This window comes from Aegilops tauschii, chromosome 5 (genome assembly GCF_002575655.3).
Source record: "Aegilops tauschii subsp. strangulata cultivar AL8/78 chromosome 5, Aet v6.0, whole genome shotgun sequence".
Classification (NCBI taxonomy): domain Eukaryota; kingdom Viridiplantae; phylum Streptophyta; class Magnoliopsida; order Poales; family Poaceae; genus Aegilops; species Aegilops tauschii.
Genome location: NC_053039.3, coordinates 134,359,778 through 134,375,436, shown reverse-complemented (window position 1 = coordinate 134,375,436; position 15,659 = coordinate 134,359,778). Strand labels below are relative to the sequence as shown.

The 15,659-nt window shown below is 46.6% G+C and overlaps 1 protein-coding gene across 1 annotated transcript; it reads right to left on the bottom strand.

The window, feature by feature from the left end:
• Nucleotides 1-13,221: 13,221 nt before the first annotated feature.
• Nucleotides 13,222-13,933, bottom strand: LOC109759200 (putative glutaredoxin-C14). The gene has a single exon (XM_020318026.4). The coding sequence runs from the start codon at nucleotides 13,782-13,784 to the stop codon at nucleotides 13,470-13,472; it is 315 nt and encodes a 104-aa protein (XP_020173615.1). The 5' UTR covers nucleotides 13,785-13,933; the 3' UTR covers nucleotides 13,222-13,469.
• Nucleotides 13,934-15,659: the final 1,726 nt, after the last annotated feature.

Genomic DNA, 15,659 nt, shown 5'->3' with positions numbered 1-15,659 from the left:
GCATGGGGATGTCGAAGGCAGCGGCGAGTTGGCGGGTGATGAGCGACTGCGCGGCATGAGCTCGCCCGGCGCCGACAGGTCCTCTTCGAAGCGCGCAAACCAGCTGGGCTCCTCCTCCTCCCTCATCCTCCCGGCCCGAAGCAGAGCAGCGGCGGATGGCAGCAGCGCGGCGGCAGCGCGTAGGGGATATGGCGTTGGTGTTCCACCGGGGAGGATCTGATTGCTTTTGATTTTTAGATCTAGGGGTGTATGTGCTAATTTTTTGCTAAGTCAATTCCTTACAATCCAGCCCCACTTGTCAGAAAGTGATCAAACGGGCCAAATCACCCGATCAGTGCTTTTTGCAACGACTTAACAAATTTTCCGGCGTTTTCTGCAACGGATTAACGAGTTGGTGGTTTTCTGCAAACCTAGCCGCAAATGTGGTGGTTTCTTGCAATTGACTCTAGCACTACCGGGTAGCTTACACGACCGAAAGCTACGCTCCACTAATCTTCTTCCTTTTTTTGAGGATCACTAATCTTCTTGCTTGGAAGATACATTATTGTCTTCTTCACACTCTCTTTTCTCCTTCAAATGGATATTTGAGGGCGGGGCATCGACCTGTTGGTTGTGCTGCTGCAGTTGCAGCCAGCCTGGCCGGGTTCGAGCCTCGGCTCTGACTCGTGGCGCTCTCATTTATTTTTTAAATGGACATTTTATTTCTTGATGTAAATCTCAGATAATGATATTATAGGTATCCCACCTGTTTCATAGTGATCCAATCATTCTTGTCCAAAACTACTCCTTGTGATGCAAACATATCAATCAGCAGCACTGATACAAAAATTTAAGTTTGATCAACAATTAAACTACTTAACTGTGGCTAAGTGACACTGAAAGTTAAACTTTTTATTTGTACTCAAAAGCACTTTTTAATGATATCACTCTTATGGCATACAACTGATCAGGTCTTATTGATCTAGTTGTTATTCAAACTAGAAATACGAGGGAAATCAAGGTTTTGCAACGACGGAAATTGGACAATTTTCGAATGCTCCACAAGACATAAAAAATATGTACCTCCATGGAACATAACACCCTTGTGAATTATGTTATGATATGCATATATGTCCATTTGATGAAAGGGTAGCGGACATGGCATGCATACTGGATGAGGGATAACAAGATTTAGTGGGAATATTTTGGATGCCAATCACTGAAAAATATGGAATCCCACCAAAGTTTGAAAGATCCCCTAATCTTTTTCATATCCCTGGGCCACATACGACAGCATTGGATGCTGATATAGTTATTCAGCTTTTCATGTATTTAATTATAACATTAAAATTAGTATTTCTAGTGAGTTTGCGTAGATACGTACATAATGTAAAAGAAGAGTTGCTTTCTAGAATTGAACCGAGAGGGCGTATTATTTTTGCCATTCAAATATTAATTTTTCAGTTAATGTTGAGCTTCCTCTATTAGAATAGGGTGTGTCAGAACTGGAGTAATTCATAAGTTATAATTGATTAATTTTATATAATACATGTACCTTCTAATATTCTGAAGATATAAACAAAATCCAGAACAGTGATGAACAACGAAAAGCGGAAGCGAGTATATGTCCAAATTAGAATCAATCGTACAACATGTTACACAAACGAATAGATGTGTACCACATTGCATTGGTCGACTAGTCATCATATGCACAGGCACTAAATCAAGTTATGCCAAAAAGAAAGAAAATAAAAGAAACATCACAAAAAGACATATTTTAAAACAAGGAAAGGAAAGTCAAAACTAAAGTGATCATGCCACATGCATAGAGATAGAGACCTCTTGCTACCATGTATTAGAATAGACTCTCGAAAAAACAAAACAAAAATGCTCACAATGTGGCACCCAACAAGCCACGCCATTGCCTAAGGCTAGATACCTTCCTTGATCTTATCTAACCACACATTCCATTTGTGGTTTTATCAGAATCTTTCAGATAAAGCCGTTGATACGCACGCAGATGTAAAACACATAAAGTATAGATAGTCACCAAATGTTCGAGGCATTTGATCATCTTAATTTCCCTCTTGTGCAACTCTTCTTCACTGCTTGCCTTGCTGTCCCGAGTCTCAACAGCTTAGAGTTTATATATAGTGTATATATGGAGAAAAGTAATTCTACCGTGCACAGATCCACACGGATTCACCGTCTGTTGTTACTTTGAGATTCATGCTACTTTGCTTACTGTTTTCAGAATTTGTCTTGTTTCAAAGCATTACATTTGATTTTTCTTCTCATTTCAAAGTGTAGTTTTTAATGTATCATTCTTTTTTATTGGTACACAATGAAACATGATGACACACGCTGAAACAAGAAAGAAAACAAACATAATATTTTGAAATGAGATAAATTTTGATAAGAACAAAAAATATCGAGACGATGGACGATGGATCCATGCGCGGCATATCCCCTGTTTTACTCTGCAAATGAGATGTTGTGATCGAGATCACAATATATCTATGCATGCATATCTATCATGTGCACGCCTTTATATCCATCTATTACTCTATCATCTTCGATGTATGAACAAATTGCTAGCTAGCATGGCTAAGACAGTAGCATTCCGTCTTAACCATTTTTGTAAACTTTAATATGTAATTAATCAAGTTATCCTAATTCATTTCTATATATAGCTACCTAGTAAAACATCTCAAGTCAAGTATTGGGAAGGAAATATAAAATGATTAAAACAAAAATGGGTAAGGTCACTAGGTTAATTTGAGATTTCAAATTAAAAAGTTGGATGCTCTACTCCCCCGAGTCCCTCATGTCCCCTCCAGGGCGACGCGGGGGGGGGGGGGGGGGGGGGGGGGAGGGGGGGCTAACCCTAGTTCCCACCGCCGCCACCCCCTCCGCCCTTCCCTCTTCCCTCGCCGTCCCTAGAGGTGGCCGCCGGGATAGCCTGCACACCGCCGGTGAAGGGGACAATGGGGATCTTGCGTCCATTGGTGGACGACTAGTTTTGATCAATTCTGTCCTCACCAACATGGTTCTCTACATGCTCTCATTTTTCCAACTACCCAAAGGGGTTCTACAAAGACTGGATTACTTCAGATCCAGATTTTTTTGGCAAGGAGAAAGTGAAAAAAAAAGTATAGACTAACCAAATGGAGCGTCGTTTGCCGACCGAAAGACCAAGGAGGCTTAGGTGTTCAGGACCTCCAGGTCAAGAATGATGCCTTACTCAGTAAATGGTTGTTCAAGCTACTTACTAAGGATGGTGTTTGGCAAACTATGCTACGCAACAAGTATTTGGGCCAAAAGGCGTTGTCCCAGGCATATTGAAAGCCCGGTGACTCGCATTTTTGGGCTGGTCTGATGGCGGTAAAGAAACATCTTTTCTGTTTCGGATCCTTCGCGATAAAGGACGGCTCGGAGATACGTTTCTGGGAGGACAAGTGGCTAGGAAATACCACTCTCCGAGAACAGTACCCAGCCTTGTACCGCATTGTACGCGATAAGAATGATACTCTTGCGCATGTGATGAACACTTCCCCGCCAGATATATCATTTCGGAGGGATTTGGTTGGGCCCCGTCTTGTATCATGGCAACATCTTCTATCCCGTTTGGATTCGATTAACTTGACACAAGGGCGGGATGTGTTTCGCTGGAATCTTACTACATCTGGGTCCTTCACAGTTGACTCTTGTGACGCCCCGAGACCGACGCTCCAGAGGCCTTCCATGTTCTTCGTGATCGCCGTGTGTTTTATTTGTTGGTTGCATTTCATCATGGTATCATCCGCATTGCATCGGCACTCGTTGCTGTCATTGTTTTTAAAACTTGCATCCGCTCGTAGTTGCCGTGTCCCCCCTTGCTTTCGTTGACCGTTCCGAGACCAACCTTGTTATTCGTTTGCCCTCTTGCCTAAACTGGAGTCTCTCTGTACAGTGCACAAACCCCCTTGTGTGTGTGTCCGAAGCTGTCCCGAACCCGACCCGCTCAGTCATCACCGATGGGTCCGGATCATCCCCTAACATCTATAATACATCTCAGTTTTCTTATTTGGACTCCCTAGCCTATTTATTCGCGACCGCCCGATTACGATCGGACGGACCAATTACCCCTAAACTTAGCACATTTGCTATATATATATATAGATCAACCACTAGCCTATTTTGCACAAACCCTAAAATCTAGGAGATGTGTCCCGTCGCCTGCCGCCGCCTTCCAAATCCCCCTCGGGATTTCCCCCTGCCAGATCCAACCAACCAGCTTCCACCTTCCCCTCGATCCATTCCACGCCCGAGGAGAGCCGAGCCCCTCCCGATCCCCATGGATTTGCTTTCCCCTGCCCGAGCACCTCACCGCGCCAGCACACGCGGGACCTCCACCCCGTGGTCGACGCGACCCGCTGTCCCCGGCGAACCTCGCCGCCAGCAACCACTTCCAGCAGATGAGCGCATTCCCTCTCCTTCCCCGTGGTCTCTCCCTCCCTCTGGTTCTTTCTCCGTCTCTCTCTGAATTCTTCTCTCTCTCGATCTTCTCCAGGGAACCCCGATGCCCAAGGAGGAAGCTCGCCATCTGGCCCTCAAGTTCGCCTGGCCCCCGTCGTCCTCCAGCTTCCCTGCAGCCCCGCGCCACCGGAGCCCCGAGCCGCCCCGTCGTCCTTCGGCCCTGCAGTCGCCTTCCTCCATGACCACAGGAGCAGGAGCTTCTCCAGCAGCGAGCGCCCGAGGCCTCCTCCTCGACCCTCCCCGCATGAACCCCATCGCTGCTCGTCACCATGGCCGACCCTGCAGCAAGCTCCGCCGCCGCGCCATCTGCAGGCGCTCGGGCACGAGCTCGCCCGCGCCCAGTCTTCCTCCTCGTCGCGCGGATCCAGGAGGCTTGACGCTGCCGCTCCCCTGCATCGCCCTATTGCCGCGCCTGCACCGCCTGAAGCCGTCGCACCCCTGCTTCCTCTGCTTCGTAGACGAGCCACGCGCTCGCGTTGACCGACTCCAGCCAGATTGACCGCGACCTGCCCATCTCCTTGGCCTCCTGGGCCACCAGGAACCTCCCCAACCCGGCCTGCTTCGGCCTCCCTCCACCACCGGCCCGACCTGGCCCTCTGGTGAGAAGCCCAGTCCGCCCGAGATGTGGCCCAGTTCCTGTTTTTTTCAGCGTCTGCGAATATGTCTAATTATTCCAGAGTTTGTAGTTTTACAGAAAAACCCTCAAACATCATGCATATAATAACTCATTAACCGTGCATCGGATTAAAATGTTTTAAATATGTAAAATGCTTAGAATTTCATCTAGTTTCATAATATCCAACTTTCATCCATGTTAAACATGTTTAAATGTGTGGTTTGAATTAATTTGCATAAATAGCATGTTAAAATGATTTATTTCATAACTAATTAACCGCAACTCCGAATTTAATAAACTTTATATGTAAATGGGGTAGAAAATGCATAGATTAACTTGGTGCACCTTGTTTTACTATTTAACAACAATAAAATATGATTTTAGGCAGAACAGTACCATATCCAAAATATGCATGTGGGGATTTTCCGGAATTGTTGTTTGTTGTTCCGGCCTCATTTAAACTTGCCTAAATAGTTAGTTTAATCATGCTTCACCCCTTGCCTTGTTTAATAACATTTAATATTGTTGGGTACATAACCGAGAGAGAACTAAATGAGTGTGGTGTTTCGTCAATATGCAAGTCATTGCATATTGAGCTCCACTTAATTTGTAGTGTTGTTTGTTGCACTTTGCCATGCCATGCCTCTTTAAACCGGACATGCATCATACTTGATTGTGCATCATGCCATGTTCATGTGATGATTGTTTACTATGTTGCTTGCTTCTTTCCGGTTGCGCTTCTCCTTGATAGTTCCGGTTACGTTGCGATTTTGAGGATCCGTTCGACTTCGTCCGTTTATCTTCTTCATGGACTCGTTCTTCTTCCTTGCGGGATCTCAGGCAAGATGACCATACCCTCGAAATCACTTCTATCTTTGCTTGCTAGTTGTTCGCTCTATTGCTATGTCGCGCTACCTACCACTTGCTATATCATGCCTCCCATATTGCCATGTCAAGCCTCTAACCCACCTTTCCTAGCAAACCGTTGTTTGGCTATGTTACCGCTTTTGCTCAGCCCCTCTTATAGCGTTGCTAGTTGCAGGTGAAGATGAAGATTGTTCCATGTTGGAACATGGATATGTTGGGATATCACAATATCTCTTATTTTAATTAATGCACCTATATACTTGCTAAAGGGTGGAAGGCTCGGCCTTATGCCTGGTGTTTTGTTCCACTCTTGCCGCCCTAGTTTCCGTCATACCGGTGTTATGTTCCTTGATTTTGCGTTCCTTACGCGGTTGGGTGTTATGGGAACCCCTTGACAGTTCGCTTTGAATAAAACTCCTCCAGCAAAGCCCAACCTTGGTTTTACATTTGCCTAACAACCTATTTACCCTTCCCTTGGGTCGGCCAACCCGAGGGTCATCTTTATTTTAACCCCCCGGACCAATGCTTCCCTAAGTGTTGGTCCGAACCGAGTAGACTGCGGGGCCACCTCGGGGAAACTTGAGGCTTGGTTTTACTCGTAGGATGTCTCATCCGGTGTGCCCTGAGAACGAGATATGTGCAGCTCCTATCGGGATTTGTCGGCACAGTCGGGTGGTCTTGCTGGTCTTGTTTTACCATTGTCGAAATGTCTTGTAACCGGGATTCCGAGACTGATCGGGTCTTCCCGGGAGAAGGAATATCCTTCGTTGACCGTGAGAGCTTGTGATGGGCTAAGTTGGGACACCCCTGCAGGGTATAAACTTTTGAGAGCCGTGCCCGCGGTTATGTGGCAGATGGGAATTTGTTAATATCCGGTTGTAGAGAAGTTGACACTTGACTTAATTAAAATACATCAACCGCGTGTGTAGCCGTGATGGTCTCTTTTCGGCGGAGTCCGGGAAGTGAACACGGTTGGGTTATGTATGAACGTAAGTAGCTTCAGGATCACTTCTTGATCACTTCTAACTTCTCGACCGTTGCGTTGCTTTTCTCCTCGCTCTTATTTGCGTTTGTTAGCCACCATATTTGCTTAGTGCTTGCTGCAGCTCCACCTCATTACCCCTTTCCTACCCATAAGCTTAAAAGTCTTGATCTCGCGGGTGTGAGATTGCCGAGTTCTCGTGACTCACAGATTCTATCAAAACAGTTGCAGGTGCCGATGAAATCAGTGCGGGTGACGCAACCGAGCTCAAGTGGGAGTTCGATGAGGACCTTGGTCGTTACTATGTTTCGTTTCCTGATGAGCAGTAGTGGAGCCCAGTTGGGATGATCGGGGACCTAGCATTTGGGGTTATCTTCTTTTCATTTGGAGTTGACCGTAGTCGGTCTATGTGTGTATTTTGTATGATGTATGATTTATTTAAGTATTGTGTGAAGTGGCGATTGTAAGCCAACACTCTTTATCCCATTCTTATTCATTACATGAAATTGTGTGAAGATGACCCTTCTTGTGACAAAACCACCATGGGGTTATGCCTCCAAGTCGTGCCTCGACACGTGGGAGATATAGCCGTATCGTGGGCGTTACAACTCTATGTATCGTGCACTATCGCACACAGAGATTCCAGTGGCCAATAATAAACAAATCTGGAAATCGAAGATGCCACCAAAAGTTAAGATTTTCATGTGGTATCTTCGGAGAGGAGTTGTGCTAACTAAAGACAACCTCGCTCGACGCAACTGGAAAGGAAGAAAGAAATGTAGTTTTTGTACTCATGACGAGACAATCAAACATCTCTTCTTTCAATGCAAGTTTGCGCGTTCTACATGGTCAGTTATCCAAATAGCGTCAAATTTGTATCCACCAACAAGTGTTACCAATATATATGGTCACTGGCTTGATGGAATACCAAATACTTTTAGTTTGCTAATACGGGTGGGAGCGTATGCCTTACTATGGTCGCTTTGGCTATGTAGAAATGATTGCGTTTTTAATGGAAAAATCTCTTCTCCTATGCAGGTTATTTACCGTTGTACGCACTGGCTTCGTATCTGGCCTACTCTGCACCGAACGGAGTACCAATCGTTGTTCAAGGCGGTGTGTATGCGGTTGGAGCGGGTGGCCAGAGAGGTTTTTACCCAACATGGGTGGCAGCATAATCTCCGAATCGGTCCACCTTCTCCGTCGACATAGGCATAGTTTCGGCCCCATATGGCTTTACTGTTGCCACTTTGTCGTTTTTTATATCTTTTGTCAGACTGTTTCTTTGATGGCTGTGTGCATCTTAGCTATGCAGAGGCCGGGTGTCGCTCTTTATGCTTTGTATCCGCTCGATGCTACATTTTGAGTTAATAAAAGCGCCCTTTATCGAAAAAAAGAAAAGGGCTATAGCTAATATGGACATTAATAGCGCACCACATATGTGGTGCGCCACTGCTATAGCAGTGGCGCACCATGTGTAGGTACGCCATTAGTGTCCATATCACTAATGGCGGACCACACCAATGGTACGCCACTACTAACAATTTTTTTTACAAAACTAGTAATGGCGCACCAGGGGACACACTCTATGCGCCACTATTAACAAATTTTTTTTACTTTTTTTAAAACTAGTAATGGCACACCAGGGGATAGTGCGCCATTACTAGTTTTAACTAGTAATGGCGCATTGTCCCCTGGTGCGCCACTAATAACATTTACACATCACAATTCACCAAATGCACCCCCTCCCCCGTGGACCGCCTTTTCAGTTTCAAAAAATAAATAAAAGAAAATGATAGAAATGTCAAAAAAAATAAAAGAAAATAAGATTCAAATGTGATATGTGGTCTAGTTGTTAGCAAAATTTACAAACATGAATTTTCGTCTTTTTTGCAAAATCTCTCGAGAATTTTTAAAATGGGCATAACTTTTGCATACGAACTCCGATGAAAAAGTTTTTTATATGAAAAATCATCTACTCGAAAAGTTACATCCGATTTCAACTGGGGAAACCCTGTTGAACATTTTCAAAATCCCCAAAAACCTAACAGAAAAAAGTTACGGGGCTTTCAAGATCTGGAGAGGCAAAAAAATTTGAAAAAAATAAGAAAAAAATCAAACCAGTAATGGCGTACCTGCCCATGGTGCGCCATTACTATCTTCCCGCCTTCAAAATTCAAACTATATCAAAAAATAAAAAAAAATTAGTAATGGCGCACCTGCCCAAGGTGCGCCATTACTATCTTCCTGCCTTCAAAATTCAAAATAAATAAAAAAAATAAAAAAAAGTTAGTAATGGCACACCTGCCCACGGTGCGCCATTACTATGCCGTATATATGGCTGGGCGGGGTCCTCTTCTCCTTACCTCTTCATTGTTCTCCTCCACTCCACCTCTCCTCCACTCCATCTCCTCCTCTCCTCCACTCCATCTCCCCTCCTCTCCTCCACCATACTCCCCTCCTCCTCTCCGGCGACCTCCTCCTCCTCCTCTCCGGCGACCTCCACCTCCCTCCTCTCCTCCCCTCCCCTCACGGTTTCTCCCCCCTCCTCTCCGGTGAGCTCCTCCTCCCTCCTTTCCAGTGATCTCCTCCTCCCTCCTCTCAGGTGATCTCCTCCTCACTCCTCTCCGGTGAGCTCCTCCTCCCTCCTCTCCTCCCCTCCCCTCACGGTTTCTCCTCCCTCCTCTCTGGTGAACTCCTCTCCGGCGACCTCCTCCTCCTCTCCGGCAATGTAGGCGAGCTCCTCTCCGCTGACCTCCTCCTCCTCCTCTCCGGTGACCTCGGCCCTCCTCTCCGGCAAAAGAACGTACAAGATCCAAAAACGAGAACAAAATTTGAAAAAATATCGTGCAAAAAAAAGCAAAAAAAATGAGCAAAAAAAGGGCAAAAAAAATCGCGATCCAGATCCAAATTCAAAATTCAAAAATAGCAATGGCGCACGGTGGGGGTTAGACGGTGTGCCACTACTATTTTCCCGCCTTCAAAATTCAGAAAAAAAATCAAAAAAATTTAAAAAAAGTTACCAGTGGCGCACCTGTAGCAATAGTAATGGCGCACTACAAGGTGCGCCACTGTTACCTGCAATACTAATGGCGCACCAGAGGTGCGCCATTAGTATTTGTTACTAGTGGCGTGGTAATAGTGGCGCACCTATAGTGCGCCATTAATGGCCAAAACAGGTGCGCCACTAATTAGCCTTTTCCTAGTAGTGATTGGTCCCTTACAAGTTGAGCCACACAGTTTTTTTCTTTCAGAAAAGGCTTGTTAGGGCGTCTTTAAGGCGGACCCGTAAACCTTCCGAAACTGTCCGGACCGCGTTGTCCGGACCGCCGAAGCCATCCAACGCAGTCCTGTATCGGTTCGCAGGGCGGTCCGGACACGATTTTTTGTAAACCGGAGACAAACATGGGGTGATTTGCGGGAGTCCGGACCGACCCCACGCATGCTTCTGACCGCCCTGAGCCCACCAAAAACCCGTCACCCGCTGCTCCCGCGCTTTCCTTCCGATGCAGGCGCCGCTTAACGCGTCGCATTCATGCCAGCCCAGAGCACGGGGAGGCTGGCATTGATGTCGCAATGTGACCGGGGAGGGGTGGAGGGCGCGCTGACCGACGCGAACTCTCGGCAGCCGCCGCTTCACTGCGGACGCAGGTTCATGAGGAACCAACTCCGACCACTGCGCCGCATTGAAGCGGACCGCTCCTTCGCCTGGGCCTCGCCGCGGTTATATAAACCATGCGCCGGAGATGCACAGAGATGCACCACCCCCTCCCCGAGCACCGGCTCCCTTCGCTCCCTCGTCTCCGTGCCCGAGCCCCTCCCTCCCCCTCTTCGGCCCAAGCTCCGGCGATGCAGAAGTCATGGCACTCCTCACCGGCAACCGGAGTAGATGGAAGCTCCTCCATCGGTTCTTGGCGCCGTCGGAGACGCTTTCCGGGCCCGTCAGCGTCCACGGCGGATGGCTCCTCCGCTAAGGAGGAGATCGCCATCTCCTTCGGTGACGAGGAGGACCAGGCGACACTGCAGCAGCCGTCCGAGCCATCGCAGCAGTCGCAGGAGCCACGCTGCAGCCGCCCCGACTCCTCAAGAGGCCGCTCTGACGGACGAACATTTCGTCCGTCAGATCCAGATAATGACGGAGCGGTCGCTCTGTTACATGGGGCCGTCGCTGCCATCGCCGACGCACGTGAAGGAGAAGCCGGTCTCCCTGCCGCGCCAACGCGTCAAGACCGAGCCGGCATCCATGCTCCTGCCGGTGAAGCAGGAGCCGGCGTCGCCTCAGCACAACCGCCGCGTCTAGATCGTACACCGCGTGAAGGAGGAGCTTGCCTCGCCCCCGCACCACCGTGGCGTCCAGATCGGATGCCATGTGAAGGAGGAGCCTGCGTCCCCGCCACGCAACCGGTACAACCGCATCGACACGCCATTGTTGCCGCCGCGCCGCAACCGCCTAGCCGTCAAGGAGGAGCTGCCGCCCGCGATCAAGAAGGCGTGCGGCCACCTCCTCCACTACCTCGGTGGTCCCTCGTGCTCGAGGGCCGTCATGTATGAGGCGGAGCACGCAGCTCGGCGGCAGGAGCTGTACGACCGATGCAATGCCAGTCGCCGCTCGCGTTCGCGAAGAGCTACGTGACGCCGGATTGGGTCCGCAACGATCCAGACCTCGCCTCCACGTGGGCGCTCGACCGCTCCGTGACCACCACGGAGACGGACGCCACGCGTCGCCACCGCCTTGTCCGTGAGCTCACCAAGATCGGCAAGGAGTGGTCGCTTAGCGATTGCCCCGCCAACACCGGCCGCGGCAAGGCGGCCGCTAGGGCTCCGAAGGCCACATCGGCAGTTGTCGTGGCGGCACTCTGCACGGCACAGCAGGAGGTAGAGTGGCTCCTCCTCGAGCGGCAGGCAACCGTCGGACAAGGCTGTAGCAGCCTCCGGCGCCGCACCGCCGATGGAGGGACGACAACGGCGGCACCGACGGAGAAAGCGGTGCAGTAATGCAGGGCGGCCACGCATACGAGGTGGTCGTCCGGTATAGGGTTTAGTTTTTTTATCTTCTAGTTTTCTAGTTGAACGACCGAAAAATCGACCTTTTTATGTAAATTATATCCAAACTTGAATGAAATCCATCCGGTTTGATCGAATCTCATAAGGTTGGTTCAAATTGTTGACCAGATGTATGCGGCTAGCGTTGAATGTCGGCCTCCCAAATTGGTCAGGGCAAACAGGCACGAAGACTACCTAGAGAATATCAAAACAAAACATAGCTATGACAGGAGCGAAGGAGCGGGCTGACTAAGGGCGATTGCCTAGGAACTTATCTTGGAGATAATTAACGAAATTGTTGGTGCAATTTTATGCCCCCTGAAGGTTCTGGAAATTGTTGGACAAAATAGTGAGGTACTAATGTATTTGCTAGTGCACACACCGAGATATCGTCCCTGGAGTCACGAAAAGTTTGCTATGAACTTCAGTGAGGGTTTTCTGCGCAGCAGAGAAGTATGCTAAAGCTTTGAGGAGTATTCTGCCGAGAAGATTGCATGTTGAAGTTGACCCCGACTAATAATCCTGAGTTGAAACAATTTATAACACATAATTTCAGATACTCCTCGCAAACCAAATTTTCACATGCGATTTTTCACACGAGAGTGAAAAGTATGAGAACTCACGTGCTATATAGAGATCTTATATGCAAAGAGACCTGTTCCACTTTCCAGTTCTATAACATGTCTTTGGGACATTTTAGATACTTTTCAAACTTGAATTGCACATATCCTTTCTAATATTTAGATTGGATAGATTATGATAAAAAAATACATGAGTTGATTTAATAACCTTGGAAGATGTTTTCCTAACATTATATCACAAAAATGAATTAGCAGCAAAACTTATCTACATGTTGGAGACTGCGTTGACATCCAGGAAAACATGTTTCGGTTAATTATTCATACCATCTCCATCTAGTTTGGTTGTGGAGTGGTAATAGGATATGTGTTTGAGTCATGTAATCGTGTTACAGATCGGTTGGGTCTTGAGCATTTATTTTTCCTTTTTTTTGACAGTTTTGAATACTTGATACATTTTTTAAATAAAGATGATATGTACACCACAATGATACGGAGGCCGTGGCTCACTCCGTTTTCAAAAAAGGAAATTTTTTGTTAACCTGCACTTCACCAAAATATACGATTGGGATGAAAACGTTTACATGTAACATGCACATATATTAATTTAACAAGGTCATGAAAAAAGGGCGAGTGAATAGGCACACATCTAGATATAACAAAAACTTAAGAAGAATATTATTACAGCAACCACGCACATCACTCGCTACTTAACTACCAGCGAGATTAAACCTTGTGATTGTCAAGGTAGGAGTGAAAAAACCTTCCTTGACACACACTAGGCCACTTAGATTATTCTAGGAAAATGTGTAACTCACACGTTACTCTTCGACCATCTTATCTCTCCGAGTTGTACAAGAGTTAGGTCGTCTCTTGAACTAGCTCTCTATAGCCAGAGAGCACCGGCACTCTTGAGCATGGGGACTAGCTCGCCACCGAGGTGTAGAGACATGATCCTGTTGGTGCCACCAACAAGCTTCCCGCCGATGAAGACGACCGGCACCGATGGCCCCCTGCCGAGCATCTTGAGGAGGGATCTCTCCATCTCCTTGCCCCTAGGGTCCTGGTCGAGCTCGTGCACCAGCGCATTGACCCCAAGCTGGTCACGAAACAGACGCTCCACTGTGTGGCACATGCAGCAGGGACTCAGGGTGAACACCACCACGGCGCGCTCAGATGCTAGCTTCATCACACGGTCCATTTTGTTATGTAACCTCGCAGCGGTCGAGCTCCGCGGCAAAGTGATGGAAGGAGGCTCTTGGAAGGGTGTTGATCAGCTCGTGAGTAGCTTGTAGCTGCTATAGTGAGCTTGTGTGCAAGGAGACTTGGGATGGTTTGGCAGCATGGAGCTTAGCTTCGTTTTATAGTGTTTCCAACATGCCAGATTGACAACACGTGTCACAAGTCACAACTATCATTAACAGTGTAATTTAAAAGGAATCTATATATGTGATGTCACGTATAGCAAGTGACCTTTGACTTCCATCGATTAGAATATAATTAATTGCAAAGTTCATATGGTTGCTAGACGGTTTTGGATCCAAACTTCCAAGAAGCAGTGGCCTGCCCACTTGTATTGAGTGGTCGGTATGGATGGATCGAGATCAATTTGGATAATATATGCATCTTTTATTCAATAGGTCCCAAAGCATATATATATATATATATCGGAATATTTTGTTGGGTTGACCTCGCGAGGGAACCTGATACATTCGCCTATGGGCAAGGTCGACCTCGATCACAGGCATGCATGGATTTGGCCGGTTAAGCTTGCCTAAAGATTTAATGTACTAGTATATAAAATCTTGTAAAAAAACGGTCTGGACTCGTAATATTGGTAAGAGATAGTCTACCTCTACTTGCAAATTTTTGTTTCAGCATGGATCATCATTTTCCTTTAGGGCATAACTTAATTGTAGTCCTTTTGCCAAAAGAGTAGATGAAATCTAAAGTGCCACCAGTACATATATGCTCATTGCACACAGTTCAAAGCCCATATCGCACAGTCAATCACACAATTTAGTAAGCTTGTGGGATTGGGCTATTATCCCACACATTAGTAACAGAGAAACGTGTGTTTTGTTCGCGAGAATCGCACACACGAAAAAGGCAGGATCATTTGTTTTGTAGGGATTCAATCCACACGATTTGTAATCAGTGAAAGTGTGCGTCGGTAGCGTCAATCGCACATGCTGTGAAAGGCATAACTGTGTGTGATGTATGGTTTAATCACACAAATTTTGTCACTGCAGAACGGGTGCATTCGTTGGTTCATCTCACACGCTGATCATGTCACAATTGCATCTGTTGTATGGGTTTATTGCACACAGCTTGTTGTTCAGAACCATGTGCAATGTTATTACCAGGACACCATTTTTATTTTTCCATAATTTAATCCCTGCAATATTTTTCTCCAGAATTTAAATTTGAACACATGCATACAATATATTTCATATTCCATCAAACATACCCAACGTAACATATGTTCAACCACCACTGCTTAATTGACATCACAATAACAACATATGAAATAGTACCAAAATATACAAGCATCAAAATAAGTACCACAGTAGCACTTCACATTTAGTATCTAAAACCTTCCCAAAGCAACATCATAGACGGTGAATAGACATGTGGAGCTTATTCATGTAGTTGCAGCAGCGAAGACTCATATTGCGAACATCACTCAAAAATCTAAATGAATGGACCTTAGGGTCAGCAACTCAACAGTATGAATGTATGATGCGGACATATGTAAACTCAACTTAGATATGTTATGGTTAGTAACTCTATCTTGATATGAGCAAATAGGTTGTCTAATAGTGCATGCATGTCGCTGCATCTCGGCCATCAAGCTTGCTCAAAAACATCGCATCTTAGCACTCTGGCATGTTGTGCTTGCCCTTTTTTCAAAAAAAAAACACACACACACACACACACAACTCTAATACCACATGGTAGGTAAAAGGGTATCACCAATTGACTACGATGTGGGATGATGTTGCACCTATGCACCAAACGAACTCCTAGGTTGTTATTGACTACGTAGGGGCATAACTACGAAAGTCGAATACCT